Source organism: Eptatretus burgeri, unplaced genomic scaffold (genome assembly GCF_056783735.1).
Source record: "Eptatretus burgeri isolate ZD-2024b unplaced genomic scaffold, Ebu_testis_v1 Ebu_testis_scaffold_170, whole genome shotgun sequence".
Lineage (NCBI taxonomy): Eukaryota > Metazoa > Chordata > Myxini > Myxiniformes > Myxinidae > Eptatretus > Eptatretus burgeri.
The window spans coordinates 46,334-72,395 of NW_028222120.1; the positions used below are offsets into that span (position 1 = coordinate 46,334).

At 45.7% G+C, this 26,062-nt stretch overlaps 1 protein-coding gene across 4 annotated transcripts in view; it reads right to left on the minus strand.

The window, feature by feature from the left end:
- LOC147007437 (uncharacterized) overlaps positions 1-25,573 on the minus strand; it is a 41,337-nt gene extending 15,764 nt beyond the window's left edge. For all 4 annotated transcript variants that reach the window (XM_085867155.1, XM_085867156.1, XM_085867153.1 and 1 more), the window contains exons 1-4: positions 25,440-25,573; positions 19,738-19,890; positions 19,364-19,504; positions 16,139-16,236 (exon numbers count right to left, since the gene is read on the minus strand). In XM_085867155.1, coding sequence (XP_085723281.1) covers positions 16,139-16,236; positions 19,364-19,504; positions 19,738-19,890; positions 25,440-25,488 — 441 coding nt within the window. In that variant the 5' untranslated portion in view covers positions 25,489-25,573. The remainder of the gene's footprint in view (positions 1-16,138; positions 16,237-19,363; positions 19,505-19,737; positions 19,891-25,439) is intronic.
- Positions 25,574-26,062: the final 489 nt, after the last annotated feature.

Consider the following 26,062-nt stretch of genomic DNA (forward strand, 5'->3'; position numbering starts at 1 on the left):
CCAGGTGGGTTGATCAGAGGTGGATCAACAACACCAGGTGAGTTGATCATAGGTCGATCAACAACACCAGGTGGGTTGATCATCGATGGATCAAGAACACCAGGTGGTGTGATCATAGGTGGATCAATAAAACTAAGTGGGTTGATCACAGGTGGATCAACACCAGGTGGGTTGATCGTAGGTGCATCAACACCAGGTGGGATGATCATAGGTGGATCAATAAAACCAGGTGGGTTGATCATAGGTGCATCAATAACACCAGGTGGGTTGATCATAGGTGGATCAACAAAACCAGGTGGGTTGATCAGAGGTGGATCAACAACACCAGGTGAGTTGATCATAGGTCGATCAACAACACCAGGTGGGTTGATCATCGATGGATCAAGAACACCAGGTGGGGTGATCATAGGTGGATCAATAAAACTAAGTGGGTTGATCACAGGTGGATCAATAAAACCAGGTGGGTTGATCATCGGTGGATCAATAACACCAGGTGGGTTGATCATAGGTGGATCAACACCAGGTGGGTTGTTCATAGGTGGATCAATAAAACAGGTGGGTTGATCATAGGTGGATCAATAACACCAGGTGGGTTGATCATAGGAGGATCAATAAGACCAGGTGGGTTGATCATAGGTGGATCAATAACACCAGGTGAGTTGATCATAGGTGGATCAGTAGCATCAGATGGGTTGATCATAGGTGGATCAATAACACCAGGTGGGATGATAATAGGTGGATCACCACCAGGTGGGTTGATCATAGGTGGATCAACACCAGGTGGGTTGATGATAGGTGGATCAACAACACCAGGTGAGTTGATCATAGGTGGATCAACAACACCAGGTGGGTTGATCATCGATGGATCAAAACCATGTGGGTTGATCATAGGTGGATCAATAACACCAGGTGGGTTGATCAAAGGTGGATCAACAACACAAGGTGAGTTGATCATAGGTGGATCAGTAGCACCAGGTTGGTTGATCATAGGTGGATCAACACCAGGTGGGTTGATCATAGGTGGATCAATAAAACCAGGTGGGTTGATCATAGGTGTATCAATCACACCAGTTGGGTTGATCATAGGTGGATCAAGAACACCAGGTGGGTTGATCAAAGGTGGATCAATGACACCAGGTGGGTTGATCATAGGTGGATCAATAAAAGCAGGTGGGTTGATCACAGGTGGATCAATAAAACCAGGTGGGTTGATCATAGGTGGATCAACACCAGGTGGGTTGATCATAGGAGGATCAATAACACCAGGTGGGTTTATCATAGGTGGATCAATAACACCAGGTGGGTTGATCAGAGGTCGATCAATAACACCAGGTGGGTTGATCATAGGTGGATCAATAACATCAGGTGGGTTGATCAAAGGTGGGTCAATAACACCATGTGTGTTGATCATAAGTGGATCAATAACACCAGGTGTGTTGATTATTGGTGGATCAATAACATCAGGTGGAACAGGGGCACTGCCACAGTGCCACAACTGCACTTACAGAAAAATGATGCAACCAGCAGGTACAGATTGCACACCTTACATCAACATAAAGGATATTTCATGCCATAAGTTCCCATATTCCAAATTCTAATGGGAATCAATATTAATGAAATGAGATACTGCCATGCAGCCAAAGAAATAGGATGGGACACCGCACTGTACTCGAACCTGGATATGTCTCTATCTCTTTCTCTATCTCTTTCTCTCTCTCTCTCTCTCTCTCTCTCTCTCTCTCTCTCTCTCTCTCTGTCTCTCTGTCTCTCTCTCTCTCTCTCTCTCTCTCTCTCTCTCTCTCTCTCTCTCTCTCTCTCTCTCTCTCTCTCTCTCTCTCTCTCTCTCTCTCTCTCTCTCCTCTCTCTCTCTCTCTCTCTCTCTCTCTCTCTCTCTGTAGTTCTTCGTGATGAGACAGTGTCGTGTGTCCTAATAATCCGAATCGAATCAAATCCTGCCATTTACAGTGTTCCAGAGTTCTGATAAACATCACCAAGACGTTCGAGAGTAAATTGTTTCCATCCAATACGGGTTTAGACCCCACTACAACGGGTCTGCGGGTTTTCACAAACAAATCGGGTCAAACCCCGAAAATCCGGGTCACTTGCCATGTTCGTGTGTGCCAGAGTCGAATGTACATTGAAGGTAAACAAGGATGTGGTTTATAGACGGAGAGACATTCCTGTGTACCCGTTACTCACCTCACACACCTTCCTCACCGGCAAGTTTGAACCCACCTCACACCAACAAAAACGGAGTCTCACCTTCACAGGTGCAGAGAGAACACAGAACGGCGAGCAAGGGCGTCCACATCACCATGGGGAAATCGGACCAAGTCTTCAACACACCGACCAGAGAGAGACAGAGACACAGAGAGAGAGAGAGAGAGAGAGAGAGAGAGAGAGAGAGAGAGAGAGAGAGAGAGAGAGAGAGAGAGACAGAGACAGAGAGAGAGCGACAGAGACAGAGACAGAGAGACAGACAGAGAGAGAGACAGAGAGTACGCCACAATGGGAGACGAGACGAGGGAGTAAGACACACTTGGCGGATTGAAAAGCGGTTGAAGTGGGCGTGGCTATAAGTGGGCGTGGCTATTAGTGGGCGTGGCTTCAAGTAGGCGTGGCTTTGACTCCCCCGAGGATGAAAACAAACCGACCCGACTTTTTACCCAAAACTCACTTTTAAATATGAAATGATCATTTATTATCTTGCCAAAACGAAGTTTTTGCAAAATATGTTCGTCAGTTTGTATGTTTTGTTTTTGTTTGTTTTTTTGTTTTTTTGTTTGTTTTTTTTTTGTTTGTTTGTTTGTCTGTAATCACGTATAAAAAATTCTGCAGAGCACAGTTGTCATTGGAAATTTTTGTAACTTCGCATATCAGAGGCCTATAGAGGTCCCTTTCAGCGCACAAAATTTTGAAGGGCAAGGTCAAAGGTCATGGTCACTTTGTCGCAAATCAGGGGAGTCGACGAAACCTTTATTACCTTCGCATTCTGCAAAAGGTTATGTTTTGGTCGGCGTGTATTTATTTATTTATTTACTTATTTATTTATTTGTTTGTAATCTTGTGATTCGTATAACTCAAAAAGTATAAAACCGAATTGCATGAAATTTGGTGGGAAGATTGGTTATTAGCCAGGAAGCATTCGATTAGATTTTGGGATCGTTCGGGTCAAAGGTCAAGCTTAAGGTCACGAAAAGGTCAAAATCGTCTTTTTACGATCACACGGTCAATTTTTATTCAATTTGCATGCAACTAACGCCAAAATGTTCAGAATTCAACGCCTCATCTTGTGATATGCAATATGACACAATGACGCCCATACTCTTGTTACCGGTTAGGGGTCAAAGGTTAGGGGGGTCACGACCTTGAAAACGAGATTACCTTCTCTTGTTGAAACGTTGTATTCACCGAGCTTGCGAGTGAAGACTCGCCAAAACGACGTGAGTTGATTGTTGTTTAGTCCGTAGCCCCCGAAAGTCGGGGGGGGGTCATGACATTATAGATATGTGGTTTGTGTCATAAGACCATTCATATGAAACCAGTTCCCCACACTCATACCAAGAACAAAAAAAAGTAGTGGCGGCGAAGGTATGCGCTCTATGAGTGCCCGTTCTAGTTTTTGAGTAATTTTGATCGGATCGTCTTCAAACTTCATGGGAATATCGTTCATGGTCTGGCGCTCAGCTGATTAATTTTTGGTGGCGATTGGCCTTGACCTTCATGTTTTTTTTGGTCTGTAATCAAGTATAAATCACTCTGCAGAGCACAGTTATCATTGGAAATTTTTGTAACTTCGCATATCAGAGGCCTATAGAGGTCCCGTTCAGCGCACAAAATTTTGAAGGTCAAGGTCAAAGGTCGAGGTCACTTTGAAACTTACAGATACCTTGTTATCTCTGGGTGTTACTGAGGTAAAACGTTCCACAAAAAAACATATTCAGAGAAAACTTGTTGCTGAGTTTGGTGAAAGCCGACACATGATTCCTGATGATAAAGGTAAAATGTTAGTGTTCCCAGATAATCTTTCACAAGGTGAGGTTGTTCAGGAAAATGTAAGGTTGAAAGAAAAACTGCAAGTTTTCAAAGAGAGCATGAGTCATAATGAGAACATGGTCAAAACTGTCTCCCTCATGCTTAGAAATGATGTCAAATGCAGGAAACCAAAATGCCTTGGCCTCCTGCACCCACTCAGTTAGAAGCCTCATCTCAATTCAAAATCTGGTTTTTCTGAAGTCGTGATCGTGTCTGAGGACACAGATGTGTTCGTTTTATGTGTTGCATTCTCCTCCAAAATAGCATGTCCAATCTATATGAAAAGTGGCGCAAAACGCGCATCCAGTACTATACACTGACATTCAGAAAGTTGCAACCATAATTACCTTCACATTCTGCGAAAGGTTATGTTTTGGTCGACGTGTATTTATTTATTTATTTATTTATTTATTTATTTATTTGTTTGTAATCTTGTGATTCGTATAACTCAAAAAGTATAAAACCGAATTGCATGAAATTTGGTGGGGTGATTGGGTATTAGCGAGGAAGCATTCGATTAGATTTTGGGATCGTTCGGGTCAGACGTCAAGGTCAAGGTCACGAAAAGGTCAAAATCGTCTTTTTACGACAACACGGTCAATTTTTTTCAATTTGCATGCAACGAACGCCAAAATGTTCAGAATTCAACGCCTCATCTTGTGATATGCAATATGACACAATGACGCCCATACTCCTGTTACCGGTTAGGGGTCAAAGGTCAGGGGGGTCACGACCTTGAAAAATATGTGGTTTTTGTCATAACGCGGTCAATTCTTGTCCGCTTTACATGAACCCAGCACCAAAATATTCAGAATTTAATGCCCAATCTTGTGACACAATGACGTCATAACACATCTCACCGGTTGGGGTAAAATGTCGCGGGGGGGGTGGTCACGCCCTTGAAAATGCGGTTTTCGGCATAACTCAGTCAATTCTTATTCGATTTGCATGAAACCAGCATCAAACGAGATTACCTTCTCTTGTTGAAACGTTGTATTCACCGAGCTTGCGAGTGAAGACTCGCCAAAACGACGTGAGTTGATTGTTGTTTAATCCGTAGCCCCCGAAAGTCGGGGGGGGGGGTCATGACATTATAGATATGTGGTTTGTGTCATAAGACCATTCAGATGAAACCAGTTCCCCACACTCATACCAAGAACAAAAAAAGTAGTGGCGGCGAAGGTATGCGCTCTATGAGTGCCCGTTCTAGTTAATATTTTTTATAAAGCCTTGCAGTGATGTCTGATCCAAATAATTTTAAAGCAGTATATGTATTTGTATATTGTAATCAATGACAAGAGCGCAAGTGAGCACAATATACGCCCAAACAAGAAGGTCCATACAGAATTGTGCTACTACATGGAAAACAGCATCCTGGTTGCCACGGCAACCACTTTAGATGACGAATGTAGGTCACGACACACCGTCTCCACAGTCTGTACCTATGCACCAAATAAGAAACGTGAAAGTTGAAAACTTTGGGAGTTATATTGCGGACAGGAACGGACGGACCGACAGACAGACGGACGGACGGACGACCGGTATCACATAATACGCCCCGATAAAAAATATATATATATTTATATATATCGGGCGTATAAAAAATAGTGTGGAAGATAAAAACATTAGACAGGAAAAAATAATTTGCACCAAAAACTTTAACATTTTCACGCTCATGGTGACGCTCAGGCCAGGGGTATAGCTATAGCTCTCTGTTCTTCGAACAGGCGAGCTAAAAATTGAAAATCATTTCAAACAGGAAACTTACTGTTTTTAAGGACATCATAAAGGACACACACAACAGGCACGAATAACTCACGTTACGTGTTCGCTCGGGTGGTGTCATCGCCACTCTGTCAGGCGGTAAACTTCCAGAATTAATTTATTTATACGACTTTTACAATCTTTATTTTATTTAAATTGAATCACATGCACACAGTGGTGGCCCGAAATATTGACACCCTTGCACTTTTTTTCAAATAATGTACCATTTCTTCCAGAAAATTGTTAAAATTAAAAAAATATTTTGTTCTCCACAAATGTATTGTGGCGTTCACGGGACTTGAACAGTCCCGTCAACGGAGAATGAGCCGAAACGATGGAGGCGGTTTATTTTTTTTATAACCCAAAGATGGCGGTTTTAATCGCTCCACAGCAAACGGGACGAGGAAGGTGGCACCAGTCGCTTTTCACTGAGTTAATAATGTTTATTTCTCTAACCAGAAATAATAATAAGACTCGGCAAGAGGAGGGATCCGGGGCGATTCGACGGGATGGTGGTGTGGGTTCGGGCGTGGGGAAAACACAAACAATTCCAATGGATATACAAATCTCAAACCCTCTAAGGCGCCAGGTACACACACACACACACACACACACACACACACACACACACACACACACACACACACACACACACACACACACACAAAACGTAGCTGGTCCTGGTGGTCAGGCTGGCCCGTGGTGTAGACGCAACAGTCCCTGGATTGGCGCCGGACGAGCTGGCGTTGCGATCGTCAGGGGAAGGAGACACCGTGGTGCTGTCAATTCCTGGTGTCAGCCCAAGTCCGCTCACAGCCGCCCTCACAGGAGAGGGAGGCAAGTCCGCCCGCCGTTCGGCCCCATACCCCGGAGAACCCCGGAGCCAACCGAGGTGAGGCACGAGGGACAGCAAGGCCACGAGACACGACGAATCGAGGAACGAACCAGCGCAATCAGAGAGCACGCTCCGAGACCCAACAGCCTCGACCAAAACGGTTTCTCTTTTTCAATCTTCTTCTTCCACCTCTTTTCCCCGAGCAGAACCTTTTTATCCTCGAGTCCTCGTCACTTCTAATCGAGCCGTTTTATTGGCCCTCCGCCGTCGCCTTCCGCCAATCGTGATCACGGGGCGGAGCCATCCGCAGCACTGTCCTGTTACGTCACGGCAAGCCTCCAGGGAATACTAAAAGGGTTTACGCAGACACACTTACCCTAACCCGTCTCCCTATCTAATTACGTGACAATTATCATTTCCCCCTTAAAGAAATGGACATTTACGAGACAACTTATCACCACTGAATTGCTACTTATTACATCGAGATCCTGGTAAACTCGAACAGCATGGCATACCGAATTAAACATCCTAATTACCCTTTGAATGCATACCCCACCCCCCTGAGACGTAACAGTATTTATTTGGTTTGCAGTGGAGCAAAACAAAAAAAAAATCTAAAAAAATTACTAATTCTTAACTTATTCCACAAAGAAATCCTAAAATGGTCTCGACAATATTATTGACACCTATTTTTTTTTTTTTTTTTTTTTTGGTGTATACCTTGGTCGAGGCTCGTATGAGAGCTAACACACAACTCACAGCAAGGAAGCATGAGACAAGAGGGGTGGGAGTGGAAGGGACAAAACAGTGGGGAACAGACACATTAGGTGAACTGTGGAAGGGAGAGGGATGGGGATGGGACGGGGAACATGGCGAAGAGAAGATGGACATTACAGGGACTTTCAGGAAGGAAAGCAGGGGAATTGAAGGAAGTGGGCTTGGGTGGATTATCGGGGGTAGAAAAGATCGAGGATTTGGATGGGGGCAGATAAGAGGTGGTGGTGAACAGCTGTTTTGAAAGCCTGGAGGGAAGAATGGGAAAGAATAGAGTGAGGAAGTTTATTCCAAAGGCGGAAAAAAGAGGAATGAAAGAGTGAAGATGAGCAGTGATTCGTGATTTTGGTAGTTTTACCAGAAGGGGGTTGTTGGCGGACCTTGAGCGCCCTGTGGAAATGTGGTGGGGACAAATCGCAGAGAGAGCAGGGGGGCATGGCTGGAGAGGAGTCGGTAGAAGACAGAAAGACCACCGACCAACCTGCGGTGATTGAGTGAGAGGCCCAAAGACTCAGCTATTAGGAGTTGTTAGAAATAATTTGATTTAAAGCGGATGATTCTCCTTTCCTTTGGAATTGAACTCACCTGTGGTGAGCTGCAGGTGCTTGCGAAATAAAAAAAATCACTCATTCAACCAGTTTTAAGAGAGAAATGAAGTCATTCTACTGTTTTGTGTCTCTGTGTGTACCGCAATGAGCATGGAGAAAAGAAAGAAAAGCAGAGAATTGTCTGAGGAGGTCAGACACAAGATTGTAGCCAAGCATGGACAATCTCAAGGTTACTTGTCCATCTTCAGAGACCTTGATGTTCTTGTGTCCACCGCACACAATGTTATTAGGAAGTTTATGGCCCATGGCACTGCAGCCAAGCTCCCTGGACGTGGTCACAAGAGAAAACTTGATGCAAGATTTCAGTGAATGATTGTTCGAATGGTGGAGAAAGCACCTTGATCAACTGCCAAACAGATTCAAGCTGACCTTCAGACACGAGGTACGACGGTTTCAACTCGCACAATCCATCGCCAACAAAATGAAAGGGGGTTCCATGGTGGGAGACACAGGAGGACCCCACTGCTGAGAGAGAGACAAAAGAAATCCCGACTGGAGTTTGCCAAAACACACCTGAACAAGCCAAAATCATTCTGGGAAAATGTCCTGTGGACAGATGAGACCAAATTCGAGCTTTTTGGTGAAGCTCATCATCTCTATTTCCCTCAAATATTTTCACCCTCAAATCAAATAACAGCACCCGTATTTTTCACCCTCAAAGGAAATTAATCGATTGATCTTTTTATTTTCTGATCGAGATCTCAATACGTTTGTACATTAACTTTGTACGAAACAAAGTGACGGAGGAATCAACGTACGAACTCCCACGTCCCCTTAATTTAGTCTAACAGTCTTATTCTCATTTTCAAGAAGTTGAAGAGAGAGGAGAGGACACCAAGAAGTTTTTATTTTTATTTATTATTTTCAGCAGCGTCTCACGTAGCGAACGCTGCTCTAAGAACGCTCGGCGTTGTTCTTCTCCTTCTTCTTGTGAAGACAAAACCTTTATATTCGGACTCGGCTCTTTTATACACACGATCCGGATCTCCTTAAATACTAAACACTTGTACACATCCTCACATAGACGGTGCCTTTTGAAAGCGTCTATCATGAACTTTTAAATATATTCGGACATTTGCTTTAATGTTTCGAAAAGTTCACGTCACTATTGAAAGATTATTTCATTTAATGTATTGTAAATTCGTAAATACATTATTTATTTCGTAAATATGTAAATACACCATGCCGGGTCTCGCTATTGGCTTAATCAAGACACGTGACGAAATATCGGAAGTTGTTGTTTTTTTTGTTGTTTTTTTTTAGCCGACAAATCCTTTGAGGATAATTTTCGGATGCTGCTCTTGAACACATTTGTCCTTGTTTAATATTATAAAGAGGATTTTTTTTTTAAGAAAAGGGATTCATCCCGGTATGACACTAAGTCTTGTGGATTTGTGGCCCTGAAAAAGGGCTGTTTGAGTTTGATGAAGCTTTTCAGCTCAACCCGAGGAAATCCTCGTCAATGCTTTCCTCGTCGAAGACGGCACGTAACTGCTTGTCCGAATCAGGGTAGAGCAAGTCCACGTCGCTTTCACTATCATTTGTAGCCTTCTCCTCCCAAGCTTGCTGCAAGTGAGGAACAGGCAATACCTATTGAGGTCACACCACCAGTTGAACAACCTGTTCATCAGTTGAAAAAAACATCTCATCCGATTAAAAGGGCCAGGAGATTTCCAGTGTGAGAAAGAAAGAAAACTCAATGAACAGTATTGAATCTGTCGAAATACCAGGGGTCTGTTAAATGACAAATCGTCTCTCCGAACTCCTGTAATTTATTACGTCATCCAACTGAGTTACTTTGAGGAGAGTCAAAATATGGAAAAATTGCCGTTTACCCCCAAAAAATTGGAAGAAAACGTTTTATGGTATTTTCTTTTCTATTATGTCTACAGAACAACATATCAAAAGTTGCAAAAAATTGGACCAAAATAAAGGGTGTCGATATGAGGTTAGAAAAAGATGGGAGCCAATGTGAGGTCATGTCTGATATCTACTCAAATCTGATGAATTGAACACTTTCCGATCACTTTAATCCTTTGAGGATAATTTTTGGGGGATAATATGACTTTCAGTGAGCTCAATCTGTTGGGGGCCATAGGAGTAATGATGAATGGGAGTGACCTGAAAGAGGTCTTGGAGACGATTTCCAGTGAAAACGCTGTGGTTCATCACATGATGAATGGAAAAGCTTTGCAGCGCCAATTTTGGGGACACCTCTTTGTTTGTCAGTGTCTGATGCACCAGGATCGCAGCTAAAGTCATTGCAGATGAGCCAGGATTTGAGATCCTCGTGCAAAAATTTGACAGTCAATATACGATGTCAGATGCGAGTTCAATAGACTTGGAAACATCACTCAAAAGTGATTGTATCAAATGGATTTCCCAGACACTAGTTTCCAAAAAGTCTGATTTATCTAACAGTTCAAAAACGAGCAAATTATGGCTGAACTATTTGCAGATGTTGGGAGTGGCCTGGGAACTTGTCGAGGCCGATTGCACAGGGTCGTAGCAAATGAAACTCCACGCTATATCTGTCTGCTTACCGATATTTGCTGTTGCTGGACATCCCAACCATCTGCAGTCTGCTTATCTTTACCTGCAGAAGATGCAGGCGTGAGAAACTGAAAACTCTGCAGTATTTTCGAAATTCAGAAACGGATTCCACGTGATTCAACGCACCGACCAACGCTGGGCTGGCCTTGGATCAGACTTGGTGATCAAACAGACCCTGATGCGGTCCATTAAATGTACAGGGGGCCTGACAAGAGGAAGTGGAATGACTGAACATCAAAGAGCTGTTTGGACAATGTCGTCTCCGGTATCCTCCAGCAACAGCTTCGCCATGCAGGAATTCTGTCGAACCGTATACACAATGAGCGAACAGCACAAAGAGGAATCTGCATCACAAATAGACATGGACACGATGGACTTGGCCAAAATTGCCACAAAGCTTGAACAACATTCTCCATTCTCGAATGAGGTGACCCTTCGTAACATCATCACAGGGATAAATGCTAATGAGGATGTCAATGTGCAACACATTTTCATTGTTGGCAGAAACACAGTGAATAAAATGGAAGGACAATCTGTCTTCTCATATTCGCACAAATGAAACACTGCAGTGAGGACACTAACATCAGCCCAGGCCAAAAAGATCACCAAGGATTGAGCCATTGATCCAGCACTGTTATTTCAGAGGTTCCTTGTGGTATCTCAGCAGGAAAATCTGTGCCGAGATGAGGGAATGAAATGTGAACTTTCCCCATATCCTCCATCCTTGTTTGAAGCAAAGAATCGTGTGCAGAATCCAGAAAAAGCATAACTTATGGACGCCATACAATGGCATGTTACTTCATCAGAAGATGCAGTTATTCAGTCCATTCCAGAGACTGATCGCTATGTTCTAGATGGTGGTTCACTTCTACATCGACTGAAATGGACCGAAGGCAGCACCTCCAGCTCAATTGCCGATGCCGACGCGTCTTTCACATCAGACCTGTCCGGCAATGCCACCGTTGTCTTTGATGGATATGATGGAGGACCAAGTACAAAGGACAATACGAATCAGCGACAAAGTCGAGCTCTGGTTTCGAAAAAGGTCAACATATCGGATACAACAACATTCGTTGGGAGAAAGGAAGATTTCCTCTCAAATGTTATGAACAAACAGGACCTCATACACTTGATCTCTGAACACTTGCGCCAGAAAAGCTGTCATGTCATCCAAGCTGAAGGAGATGCAGACTTGGACATCGTGAAAGCATCCGTCACAATGACATCCTCCAATGCAACAACCCTGATCGGAGAAGACACGGATCTGCTGGTATTGCTGCTGTATCATGCAACTTCTAAGGACTGCAAGTACCTGTACTTCAGGTCAGACAAGGGGAAACCAAATGTTAATAAAATCGAAGTTCTGAAACGGTTACTTGGTGATGATGTCTGCTCTGATCTATTGTTTGCTCATACTTTCTCTGGATGTGACACTACTTTGAGAATCTTTGGGATGGGGAAGAAATCTGTTTTCCAAAAAGTCATCAAGGGTGAATCTGTCTTGCGTGCCTGTTCACAGGTCTTTTGCACACCAATGGCAGATCAATTTACTGTAGAAACCACTGGTTGCAAGGCAATGGTGTCCTTGTTTAACGGAACCCAATCTGACTCTTTGGCATCATTACGCTACAAGTTCCTTTGCATGAAAGTGGCCGCAGAGACCTTCGTGACAACCAAAAAGACTGCGTCCAACAACCTCGGTCACAAACCTTCACTCTCGGCAGACGTACCGACAAGTCATGGTTTGGATGGGCAAGGAAGACGGCATGAACCCTACTGAATGGGGCTTGGATGTGCAAGAGGACAAAAATATTCCACTCCTGATGGATCAGAGCCCTGCACCAGACATTCTGCTCAAAATGATCCATTGCAACTGCACTACAGGATGCAGCATACTGAAATGTAGCTGTAATAAACATGGCCTTGAATGGACCAGAGCTTGTGGACCTTGCCAAGAAGGCAACTGTGGTTATGTGGTTACTGAGCCAGTTTCAGATGATGAAAATGAAGACTAAATATTCGGTGGAAGGTACGTTGGAACATACGCTCGACAGATCAAAACTAATTTCTCGAGGGTAGACTGTGTAACACTTTTGGTATTTTAGAGTATTTCAATCAGTTTTTGTTTGGATGTCAATCGTCCATTTAGTTATTTTTACTGACGCCATATTTAGACCCTTTGTGGTCGTCCATTTTTGGTAACTTTTAATATGTTGTTCTGAAGACCAAATAAAACAAAAAGATTCCATAAAACGTTTTCTTGCAATTTTTTGGGGGTCATTTGACAGATTGATCCTACTATTTTATCCCGGCTCAATGATAAACTTCCCAGTCATGAACTCTGGTATATATATGATGTGATTTCTTTTCAGGGAAGTCTTTCATCGACCGCATTACAGATGAGATGGAAGGAAAACATAATTTAGTCATTGTGATTTTCATGATTTGTTTTTCGAGACAAATAAGTCCTGAGACCTCTGAGTGTGAGACCTGAGAATGCTAATTATTATGAGACCTCGATATTAATTTACTTCTTTCCATCCATAAAGTGCTGCTTCATCAGGATTAAGATTACCACACCTGTTTGGTTAAGTTTTTAAAAGGGGAGAGTGGGTGTCTTGGGCTGGCAGAATGGCCCACAGGTTGGTACACTCACTTTTAAGCTGTCCAGCCTCGCTTTGAATCCAAACCCAGCTTTAAACTGTCATCCCAGTGTTTCACAGGCAGGGTGATTCATAAATGTGTGTTCCGTCGCTAAGTTGGACGTAAACATACACGTCCCATCTCCTGGGATTAGTTGGTGGACGTTAAAGATCCCACTGTGTCCTTTTTGAAGAGTAGGTGAGCTTTCGCTGGCACCATGAACAAATTAAAAATTCCTGATAGAATCAACAGAGGGTATTGCATCAGTTGCACAGCTGTACCCCCAGCCAATGATGCTACACAGACAGTAGAAGAAGCAGCTGTGTCTTGAGCTTGCTTTACCATAGCTTGTGTTTTTCCCCAAGTTGATGACGTGTTATGATGAGGGTTTTGGGTGCTCCACGAATGTGCGTCGAGGAGCTTGGTGTGATGAGAATGAACCACCTGATCCACACACTTGTGGTGGGTAATTCATGAGTCTATGGATACGATAACCCTGGAAGTTTGACATTGAGAGTGTTGTCGTGATTTTTCCACTCTCATCAACAGTGTGGGTATTCCATATTCTAGTCCTCACTGAGTAACTCCAAGATTTTGAGAGATCAAGAGGTGAGGGACAGATTATAAACTCTAACTTTCATGGCCATGACGATTACCATGGATATCCTGGGGGTCAATATTGTTGTGGTTGACGAAATTCACAAACCACCATTCAGGTCCCTTAGGTGAGATATCTCGGTAAGTATATGTGTAGTTAGGCCCAAACCCGTTGTTTCGAGGGAATAAATGTCATTCAGTCGGGCTGCGACTCTTCAGGATAGCCGTTTTTCTTTTGCTATCTTTATTTTGGACCAGCCGCCATTACTACCACCACCAACCACGTCTCAACAGCCATCACACACCACCACCAACCACAACGCCGCTTCGCAACAACAACCACCAACCACAACGCCGCTCCACAACCACCAACCACAACGCCGCTTCACAACAACAACCACCAACCACAACGCCGCTTCACAACAACAGCCACGACCTTTACCGTCACAACTCGCCACCATCGCATCCCCACCATTCTCGCGCCACTTGTGGGCACCGATACTGGACTCGTGTAGGGCGCGCACCGAGCAGCGTGTTCAGAAACATCACAGACTTTCCGAGAAAAACGGATCAAAGACGACTCACGCCCACTTCTGTTCCATCCTATCGGCGAGCTGGGGCGAATTGGCCCCGCCTCCAGGGCGTTGAAGTGAGGACGCAATATGCAAATTCATGGATCAAAAAGCATTCACGCCCACTTTTCCTCGGTCCAATGGGGAGCCAGTTAGAGAGGTGAAGGGTCGGAGGCAGAGGGTCAAAGGTGAAGGAGCGAAGCCACGGGGCTTATATAAACGGCTGCGTTCGTCAGTCAAGGCAGTTCAGTTGGCAGTTGTGAGTTCGGAGGGGAGAAGTCAAGAGTGAAGAGTTGGGACGAGCCAAGAGAGGAGACGGATAGGGCGATTAGACGGAGCTGTGGAGAGGTGGCGGCGGCGAAGGCGGACGAGGGGGTGCTCGCGTCGGTGCCGGGAGCTGCAGAGGGAGAGGCCAGCAACGCGACCGAGGTCGAGGAGGAGACGCTCGTCGCGGGACCCGAGACAGGGTGATATCCTCCCCCCCAAGCATCAACAACCCCCTCCTGTTTCCCCCCGCGCTGAGATAGTGCGACAAGGGGCCCCTTTCCCACCCCCTACCAGACACTGTCCGCGAGGCCCGCGGAGTTGAGGCGCCACCGCCGCTCTGCGTCTCATCATCAGACGGGTAGGCCCGACACGGTCTCGGCCCCAGGCCCGCCTCATCCTGGAGGGTGGTTCTCTTTTCTTTTGCTTTGGGAATATGTGTTGTCGGCGCCGTCTGTGAAGTAAAACTGTATAAGTGTTGCCGTGTGCCCGGTAGTCGGTTAGATCTGCATTGTTGCATTTGCTTTTTGTGTAATATTGTGTTTCTTCTTCTATTACATTTGCTTTTGGTGTAATTGTATATGTGTGCTTTCCGTTCATCGCGAAATAAATGTGCTTATTGTTGAACTGTTTTCCCGCTTCGCTTCGTCTTTTCTTTCATTGAATCTCCATCTTGCTTCACGTAAAGGGTTGGTCGTGGGCTAAAACGCCCGATAATTAATCGAACCGTCGAGGCCGACGAATAACACCGCTCGGTTATCCCGATAGTACGGAACGGGTCGCTTAAAGTGGCCCGTGTCCGAAGTCGACCTGCGGCGAGGTGCGATCGCCCGGTCTACCCTCCGTGTGGGTACTTAGGTAGGTCGAATTTGGCGAGCAACCCTATCCCACGCGGGGGCCGATTGGCACGATCGTGGTGAGACCGAAAGGTCCACCCGCGACTAGTTCCCGGCGTTAGTCCGAGAGGGTCACGACTGGATTGTCCGTCCGATGGGCGACGTGCCGCGATTCGAGTTACGTGGCCGTCCGCACGCCGGCGGGCGCGAATCCGCAACAATATGAACGGTAAGATTAAAAACGATGATTGGGAGGTGAAAGGTTCAATAAAGGTCATTAAAAACCACTTGGTTTATTCGAAGGACAGCATCCAGGAATTATACTTTTCTTATCAAACAAGTGTGTTCTCATAACTTTACATTGAGACCAATTTACCTTAATTTGTGTCAGAGTTTAAACACCTTTGTTAAATAATTTAATACAACATCAATCCCTGGAGAGTGAGATTAAAATTCAGTTTATACCCTCAACTATCAATCTGAAATTGCAAAATCGAGTTATCACCTTTACTCATACTGTTTATCGAAACACATTTCAACACCCAAATTACTCCCAACCCCTAGTTTGTTGTTGTTGTTGGTTGTTGTTGTTGTTGGTTGTTGTTGCTTTTACTAAAAATTGTATTGCAGTATAAACATAAAACTGTTATTTCCGACCTTCATGCCTTCTTTTCCATCTGAACCTGGCAGTCCCAGCTCACCCGGTGGGCCAGGAGGGCCAGGGTGACCCCGCTCTCCCATGGGTCCAGTCTGGCCTGTTGAACCCTCATAAGCAATGAGAAAAAACAAAACTTACAAAAAATACAATTACAACTCTAAAACTGTCATTTAATTAACATAATGATAACACTGATCACAAATAACACCTGTGATCAAGTCCAATTATATTGTGACGTCCATGGGACTTGAACAGTCCCGACAACGTAGAATGAGCCGAAACGATGGAGGCGATTTATTTGTTTATTACCCAAACATGGCGGTTCTAATCGCTCTACCGCAAACGGGACGAGGAAGGTGGCACGAGTCACTTTTCACTGAGTTGATGATGTTTATTCCTTTTTTATTATTACTAGAAATAACAAGACTCGGCAAGAAGAGGGATCCGGGGCGATTCGACGGGATGGTGTGGGATCGGGCGTGGGGAAAAACACAGACAATTCCAATGAATTTTCAGTTCTCAATCCCTGCGCCAAGCACACACACACACACACACACACACACACACACACACACACACACACACACACACACACACACACACACACACACACACACACACACAAAACGTAGCTATCTCTGGTGGTCAGGCTGGACCGTGGTGTGGACGTAACTGTCCCTGGATCGGCGCCGGACGAGCCGGCCTTGCTCTCGCCAGGGGGGGGGGCAGGAGAAACCGCAGTGCTGTCGACCTCCTGGTCCTGGCCCAAGTTCGCCCACAGCCGCCAGGGAACCAGCTCCCGCGCCAAGCCGCGAGCAGGAGAGGGAGGCAGGCCCACCCACCGCCCGACCCCGTATTCCGAGTCAGCAGAACCCTAGAGCCAACCAAAGCGAGGCACGATCAAGAGCACGATCAAGAGCACGGTCGACTCAGCACAGCCACCAGGACGCTCTCTGCCGCCACAGGTTCCACACCAAAAAAACACGAGCGTTCTGGTTGTAATCTTCTTCTTCTTCGTTTTTGACCCCGAACAGAACCTTTTTATCCTTCTGCCCTCGTCACCTCCAATCGAGCCGTTTATTGGCCCACTGCCGTCGCCTTCCGCCAATCGTGATCACGGGGCGGAGCCATCCGCTGAACTGTCCTGTGACGTCACGGCCAGTCCTCAGAGAATACCAAAAGGGGTTTACGCAGACACACTTACCCTATCCCGCCCCCTCTACGCGTGTCTGTTCGAATGTCGATAATTTGGTCACAGGAAATTTGGTCACGGGAAACTTGTTCACGGGAAACTTGGTCACGGTAAAACGGTCACAAGGTAATTTGGTCACGGTATTATTATTATTATTATTATTATTATTATTATTATTATTATCATTATTTATTCACTGCATTTAAGGCCAGTGAGGCCCAAAAGCAGTAATAAACATTTTCATTTCATGGCCGGCGAATCTTGTTGGCATAATGACGAATTGACCAAGTTTGATGACAACTTTCAAAATTTGACCTTTGCAAAACCTTTAAAGGTCACAAAACAATGTTGTGGACATTAAAATAATGAAACAGGATACGTGCTATCGCTTATTGGAGTTAGTTCGTCGAAGAAGGTCGAAAACCCGGTTCGATTCTAACAACTTTGAAAATTTAACCTTTGTGGCCTTTGAAGGTCAAAGGTCAAGGATTATGACCTTTAGTGGCAAAACTTCCTCTGGAACATTCCAGCAACAATATAACGTCATATAGGCTATATGGGATTTTGCACTCCTCGGATTATCCATATTTTGATGAAATCAGCGTAAAAACAAACTTGAAGGGGGTGCCACAGGCAAGGTGTTCGAGATAGAGCAAAATGGTTTGAATAATTGGGGGAATGACCTCAGGGGAATGAGGGGAATGACCTCAAGATTATGCATAAAAAATATTGTCATCCTCGCTCTCAAAGTTTGGGCGATCGAATGATTTTAACATCAAAATTCGCAGTTTTCTAAGTTTTTGACCTTGTGACCTTGACCTTGGGATGAAAATGAAAAATCGGACAAGGACAAGTTTTCGATAATTCATTTTGCTATTCAAATACCGAAGAACCCATTCCATTCAGTCAATTCCCTCCTCTCCCCCGCCACACTTTCCTCCCTCCCCTCCCCTCCCCCACCCCTATCACTCTCTATCATCCCTATCCCGCACTATCCCACCCCTATTCTTCTCTCTCCAACCTTCTTCCTCCTCTATCCTTCCCCTCCCCCCTCTCTCCCTCTTCCCCTCTCACCTCCATCCACTCTCACCTCCCTCCTCGCCTCTATCCTTCCCATCCCTCCTTTCCCTCGTCCCCTCCCTTCTCTCCCTCTTCCCCTTCCCCCTCTCCCTCCTATCTTGAATATTCCCATCAGCGAAGCGACAGGTAGTATTTGCTGGTAAACAAGTAAACAAACACGAATTAAGCTTTAAATTTTACATTTTCACACTTTCCTCAAGTAAAAGAGGTGATGATTAACTATAAATTATTTTGATGAGTCAGGTGGTCATGAGAATTCAAGTCCCTGACCCTCAGTGATGGGTAATGTTGTTAAACGTGTCCTTTATGATCCATCCATGAAGACCACACTCTGTACAGAGAGAGCATCAGTGCTGCTACAGCAGTTACCTGGGTTATTGGACACAATCCTGGACAGGTGACCACTCTGACACAGGATACTCAAACGGCTCAATCCTCCCAGCAAGCTGGTATCACTTTCCCAACCTCAGAAGGATGACAAGCTGAGTCAACCCCACCTGGTATTAATTCAACAGCCAAGTGGGATTTGAACTGAGGACCCATGTAAACCAAGCCCACCACCCCAACCATTAAACCAACACCAGGTATACTTTTATATTTTATCGGTACAAACACACCTATCCCGTGACAATGGTTTCATAACAGTTCTTACAGCAGGTCAAAAGGTCGAGGTCACAGCTTGAGGTTAAAATTTCGTGAAAAATGATTTTGGGTCAAACTTTGACCTTGAACTTGTGACTTCCATCCATCGAGCAAAATTAATTAGTTTCCTGGTAAACTCACCAACTCTGCTTTACAAACAGCCGACTGGTTTAGTGGTAACTAAGTTCACCCTTAACATCTTTAAATATAATATTGAACATAATTTGGCCGAAAATAAGGTTGTTGCAGGACGAGCTATAAACTCCCAACCTGGTGATGCACAGGGAAGGTGTTGCATCAGTGAGCATACCTTCCTCTGAAAGCAAAGGTAAGTATCTTGTCTTCTCATCCAGTGATTCATCGAGGACGTTAAAGTCCGATTTTCCACTGCAGTCCTCAAGAACAGGCCATTGTGTGCCGGTGCAGAGGCCCACAATTACAAGTAAATCATCTGATTTGTTGTAAACGAGATTAAAGAGGAATGAAGTGATGAGGTATAAAATGATGTCATACATGTACAAGAGGGAGGGTAACATGTCATGGATGGGATTTCCATTCACAATTCAATTCCGGCTCCGCTCCAGATATCATGACATTCACTAAATCAATGAGTTCTTGTGTTAGTACACAGCACGGATCAGTACGGGAAACACAAGTTCTCGGTACGGAGTGAACGTCACGTACCGGGTCTCGGGTGAACCGACCATGGACCCGCGGTCTTCCGGAGAACCATCCCGGGGATCCCGAGGTGTTCGCTCTGAGATCTCGGGTCATGGTGGACCGCACGTCGTGTCGGTGAAGGACGGTACGCTGTGGTAACCGAGTGAAGAGCGCGAGCTGTTTGGGGAAAAAGCGAACAGGGAGATCGCGGTGTCTGATTGGTTCCCGCCACATCACGTGTCCATGATTTAAAATAAATACAAAGATTGAACGTTTCGTTTTAACGGATTGTTTGTGTTTCACATTGTGTTGTGAAAGTGGAAAATCGAGTCCGAGTTCGTCGATGATTATTCCCTCGATACGAAACAACGTTCTTTATTTTCTGTTTTTGTATTTATCGACAAACTTCCCTTCATAACGGAGTTATTTATGGGTATGTGGGTATGTAGGTGGGTATGCATCATCTACTCCTCCGGGAGGATTTGACCGAGGAAGCTGAAACTTTCAGGGATTAATGAGGGAACCCCGACATTGTGTCTGTGCAAGTTCCGATTGATTCCATCAACTTTTGAGGAAAAAGTTAATTCAGGACCCTTCTGGACCCCCATTCATGATGATAGGAGGAAAACCACGTGGTAACCTTCCCGGGTCAGATTACGGTCACGTGTATCCGAGTGGTGCTCAGGTTTCTAACACCAGACGACGGTCTCCTTGGGTTAACCTGAGGCTGTCCCTTCGGGTGAGTGCCTGGAATGTCCTTTCCATAAGAGAGGATGATCACCTGTCTCTGTTATGGCGGACGAGCTCGAAATGGCGGGCGAGCTTGAAATGAAATGACGGACGAGTTTGAAATGATGAATGAGCTCGAATTGGCGGACGAGTTTGAAATGGAGGACGAGCTCAAAATGGCGGACGAGCCCAAAATGGCGGACGAGCCCAAAATGGCGGACGAGTTCGAAATGAAATGAAGGACGAGTTTGAAATGGTGGATGAGCTCGAATTGACATACGAGCCCAAAATGGCGGACGAGCCCAAAATGCCGGACGAGCGGACATTTGCTTCGAATTTAAAGATGCAGAAAGAAATTTGACTGACTGCAAACTGATTAATAATAGCCCTTCTCTCCAGATCAAACTGAATACTTTGACCATGTAATCATGGAGAATCACAGCTTGACTTCTTCATCGAGCAGGTGATTAGCCTTCCAGTGGAAATCTTTTGGTTTTTGGGTCACTTAGTGTGAGCAGAAACTTATTTTGGAGGAAAGGAAGTTCATATTATACAAGACATATTGAGTTTATATTGAAACATTAGGAAATCAAGACAAGAGGAAAAAGCCTTTTGGTCCATGATGCATGTGCCACACCATCATGAGAGCAATCTCACTGAACATCAGACACGTGGAGAATGGTTGAATTTGAAACATTTCGATGCTCCATGGGATTAACCACAATCTCTTATAAGGCTGAATGGTCCTGTTTTCTTCCGAGTAGCCCTCTCCACTCACCAGAAGGTTATTTTTTTCTGCACGACAATACGACCCCCCCCCTGCCCTCATCCCCGCCCCCACCTCCCCTCCCAACCTATCTCAACCCCAACACACACTCCTCGTCCTCACATATTTCTCTTGAAGATGAGCACTTTCTCAAACTCCCAAATCTCAAAATACACTACATCCTGTCTAATTGGACAGATGATATCTGCGATTTGGCCTCCAAAGCCCACTGCTGCCTCGTGATTCTGAGAAAGGGGAGGTCCTTTGTCAACTATCATGGTATGAAAGGCTTACAATGATCTGTCATGAAAAGAGCTCCAAACTACACACAACTGCTGTCGCTTCCAAGATTCCCCTCCTTTAAACCATTAAAACCTTCTCTCTATACCAGAGGCATTGGTGGTCTTGAAATATTTCTCCAGCTCTGTTGTGCTCCTATTACCTCTGCCACCGAAGGTGAATGGAGGTTATGTTGTCACCACTGTCTGTGTTTTTGTCAGTTTGTCTGTCTGTGAACAGGATCAGGTTGTGGACAGATTTGGAGAAAATTTGGTGGAGAGGTTGGATGTGTGACAAGGATGAAATGATTAGATTTTGATGAAGATTGGGATCCCGATACTTGAATGTTTTCAGTGATTCTTTCCCATTGAGAGATCGGGCCAAAATCGATATATAGCATGATCTCTCATAAGGTTATGGACGAATGAAGCCGGAACTTGGTGGACAGGTTGGGTGTGTGATAAAGACGAATCAATTCAATTTTGGTGAAGATCCGGATCCAGATCCGGAGTGTGAGCACGAGACCCCGAGTGTGGACACGAGACCCAGAGTGTGGGCAAGAGACCCCGAGTGTGGGCACGAGACCCCGAGTGTGGGCAAGAGACCCCGAGTGTTTACACGAGACCCCGAGTGTGGGCAAGAGACCCCGAGTGTTTACACGAGACCCCGAGTGTGGGCACGAGACCCCAGGTGTTTACACGAGACCCCGAATGTGGGCATGAGATCCCGAGTGTGGACACGAGACCCTAAGTGTGGGCACCGGACCTCGAATGTGGGCACGAGACCCTGAGTGTGGGCACGAGACCCCGAGTGTGGGCAAGAGACCCCGAGTATTTCCACGAGACCCCGAGTATGGACACGAGACCCCGAGTGTTTCCACGAGACCCCGAGTATGGACACGAGACCCCGAGTGTCGACACGAGACCCCGAGTGTGGACACGACACCCCGAGTGTGGGCCCGAGAGCACGAGTGTGGGCACGAGACCCCAGGTGTTTACACGAGACCCCGAGTGTGGGCATGAGACCCCGAGTGTGGACACGAGACCCTAAGTGTGGGCACGGGACCTCGAATGTGGGCACGAGACCCTGAGTGTGCACATGAGACCCCGAATGTGTGCACATGAGACCCCGAATGTGGACACGAGACCCTAAGTGTGGGCACGGGACCTCGAGTGTGGGCATGAGACCCCGAGTGTGGACACGAGACCCTAAGTGTGGGCACGGGACCTCGAGTGTGGGCACGAGACCCTGAGTGTACACAAGAGATCCCGAGTGTGGGCACGAGACCCCGAGTGTGGGCAAGAGACCCCGAGTGTGGGCACGAGACCACAGGTGTTTACACGAGACCCCGAGTCTGGGCATGAGACCCCGAGTGTGGACACGAGACCCTAAGTGTGGGCACGGGACCTCGAGTGTGGGCACGAGACCCTGAGTGTGCACATGAGACCCTGAATGTGGGCACGAGACCCTGAGAGTGCACATGAGACCCTGAGTGTGGGCACGAGACCCTGAGTGTGCACATGAGACTTCGAGTGTGGGCACGAGACCCTGAGTGTGCACATGAGACTTCGAGTGTGGGCACGAGACCCCAGTCAGGGAATTTCTCGTTACCTGTGCCACCGAACGTGGACGTCCGTTCGGTATTCACCTGTTTATTTGTCTTTTTGTCTGTGAGCAGGATATCTTAAAACGGTGTGCATGGATTCCGATGAAACTTGGTGTGGACAGGTTGGGTGTGCGACAAGGACGAACTGATTCGATTTTGGTGAAGATCCGGATCCGGATGCGAGAATATTTTTTAATTTTTCAAGTAATTCTTCACCATTGAAAGGTGGGGCCAAAACGATGTACAGTATGTACTGTACATCGTGATATCTCAAAGGGAAATGGCGCAATTCGACGTGTTTTCACCGTCTTCTGTGTGATCCACCTGCAGGGACCACAGTGTCATGTGATACTCCAGTTAACCCTTAAAACGACAAACTGAACATGCTTAACATGACATTCCACATTATCCCTGCACCAGAAACACCATGTGGGTTGATCATAGGTGGATCAGTAGCACCAGGTGGGTTGATCATAGGTGGATCAACACCAGGTGGGTTGATCATCGGTTGATCAACACCAGATGGGTTGATCATCGGTGGATCAATAAAACCATGTGGGTTGATCATTGGTGGATCAATAACACCAGGGGGGTTGATCATAGGTGGATCAATAACACCAGGTGGGTTGATCATAGGTGGATCAACAACACGAGGTGGGTTGATCATAGGTGGATTAGTAGCACCAGGTGGGTTGATCAGAGGTGGATCAACATCAGGTGGGTTGATCATAGGTGGATCAATAAACCGGTGGGTTGATTATAGGTGGATCAACAACACCAGGTGAGTTGATCATAGGTGGATCAACAACACCAGGTGGGTTGATCATCGATGGATCAACACCATGTGGGTTGATCATAGGTGGATCAATAACACCAGGTGGGTTGATCATAGGTGGATCAATAACACCAGGTGGGTTGATCATAGGTGGATCAACAACACAAGGTGGGTTGATCATAGGTGAATCAGTCGCACCAGGTTGGTTGATCATAGGTGGATCAACACCAGGTGGGTTGATCATAGGTGGATCAATAAAACCAGGTGGGTTGATCATAGGTGGATCAGCAACACCAGGTGGGTTGATCATAGGAGGATCAATAACACCAGGTGGGTTGATTATAGGTGGATCAATAACACCAGGTGGGTTGATCATAGGTGGATCAATAACAGCAGGTGGGTTGATCACAGGTGGATCAATAAAACCAGGTGCGTTGATCATAGGTGGATCAACACCAGGTGGGTTGATCATAGGAGGATCAATAACACCAGGTGGGTTGATTATAGGTGGATCAATAACACCAGGTGGGTTGATCAGAGGTGGATCAATAACACCAGGTGGGTTGATCAAAGGTGGGTCAATAACACCAGGTGGGTTGATCATAGGTGGATCAATAACACCATGTGTGTTGATCATAAGTGGATCAATAACACCAAGTGTGTTGATTATCGGTGGATCAATAACATCAGGTGGAACAGGGGCACTGCCACAGTGCCACAACTGCACTTACAGAAAAATCATGCAACCAGCAGGTACAGATTGCACACCTTACATCAACATGAAGGATATTTCATGCCATAAGTTCCCATATTCCAAATTCTCACGGAAATCAATTTTAATGAAATGAGACACTGCCATGCAGCCAAAGAAATAGGATGGGACACCGCACTGTACTCGAACCTGGATATGTCTCTCTCCATCTCTTTCTCTCTTCCTCTCTCTCTCTTTCTTTCTCTTTCTCTCTCTCTCTCTCTCTCTCTCTCTCTCTCTCTCTCTCTCTCTCTCTCTCTCTCTCTCTCTCTCTCTCTCTCTCTCTCTCTCTCTCTCTCTGTCTCTCTGTCTCTCTCTCTCTCTCTCTCTCTCTCTCTCTCTCTCTCTCTCTCTCTCTCTCTCTCTCTCTCTCTCTCTCTCTCTCTCTCTCTCTCTCTCTCTCTCTCTCTCTCTCCCTCTCCCTCTTTCTCGATCTATCTCTATCTCTCTCTGTAGTTCTTTGTGATAAGACGGTGTCGTGTGTCCTAACAATCCGAATCGAATCAAATCCTGCCATTTAAAGTGTTCCAGAGTTCTGATAAACATCACCAAGACGTTCGAGAGTGAATTGTTTCCATCCAATACGGGTTTCGACCCCACTACATCGGGTCTGCGGGTTTTCACAAACAAATCGGGTCAAACCCCGAAAATCCGGGTCACTTGCCATGTTCGTGTGTGCCAGAGTCGAATGTACATTGAAGGTAAACAAGGATGTGGTTTATAGACGGAGAGACATTCCTGTGTACCCGTTACTCACCGCACACACCTTCCTCACCGGGAAGTTTGAACCCACCTCTCACCAACAAAAATGGAGTCTCACCTTCACAGGTGCAGAGAGAACACAGAACGGCGAGCAAGGGCGTCCACATCACCAGGGGGAAATCGTACCAAGTCTTCAACACACCGACCAGAGAGAGACAGAGACACAGAGAGAGAGAGAGAGAGAGAGAGAGAGAGAGAGAGAGAGAGAGAGAGAGAGAGAGAGAGAGAGAGAGAGAGAGAGACACAGACACAGAGAGACAGACACAGACACAGAGAGACAGACACAGAGAGAGAGAGAGAGACAGAGAGAGAGAGACAGAGACAGAGACAGAGAGAGAGACAGACAGACAGACAGAGAGAGACAGAGACAGAGAGTACGCCACAATAGGAGACGAGCCGAGGGAGGAAGACACACTTGGCGGATTGAAAAGCGGTTGAAGTGGGCGTGGCTATAAGTGGGCGTGGCTTCAAGTAGGCGTGGCTTCAAGTAGGCGTGGCTTTGACTCCCCCGGGGATGAAAACAAACCGACCCGACTTTTAACCCAAAACTCACCTTTAAATATGAAATGATCATTTATTATCTTGCCAAAACGAAGTTTGTGCAAAATATGTTAGTCAGCTTGGATGTTTTTTTTTTGTTTTTGATTTTTTTTTTTTATTTTTTTTTTTTTTTTTTTTTTG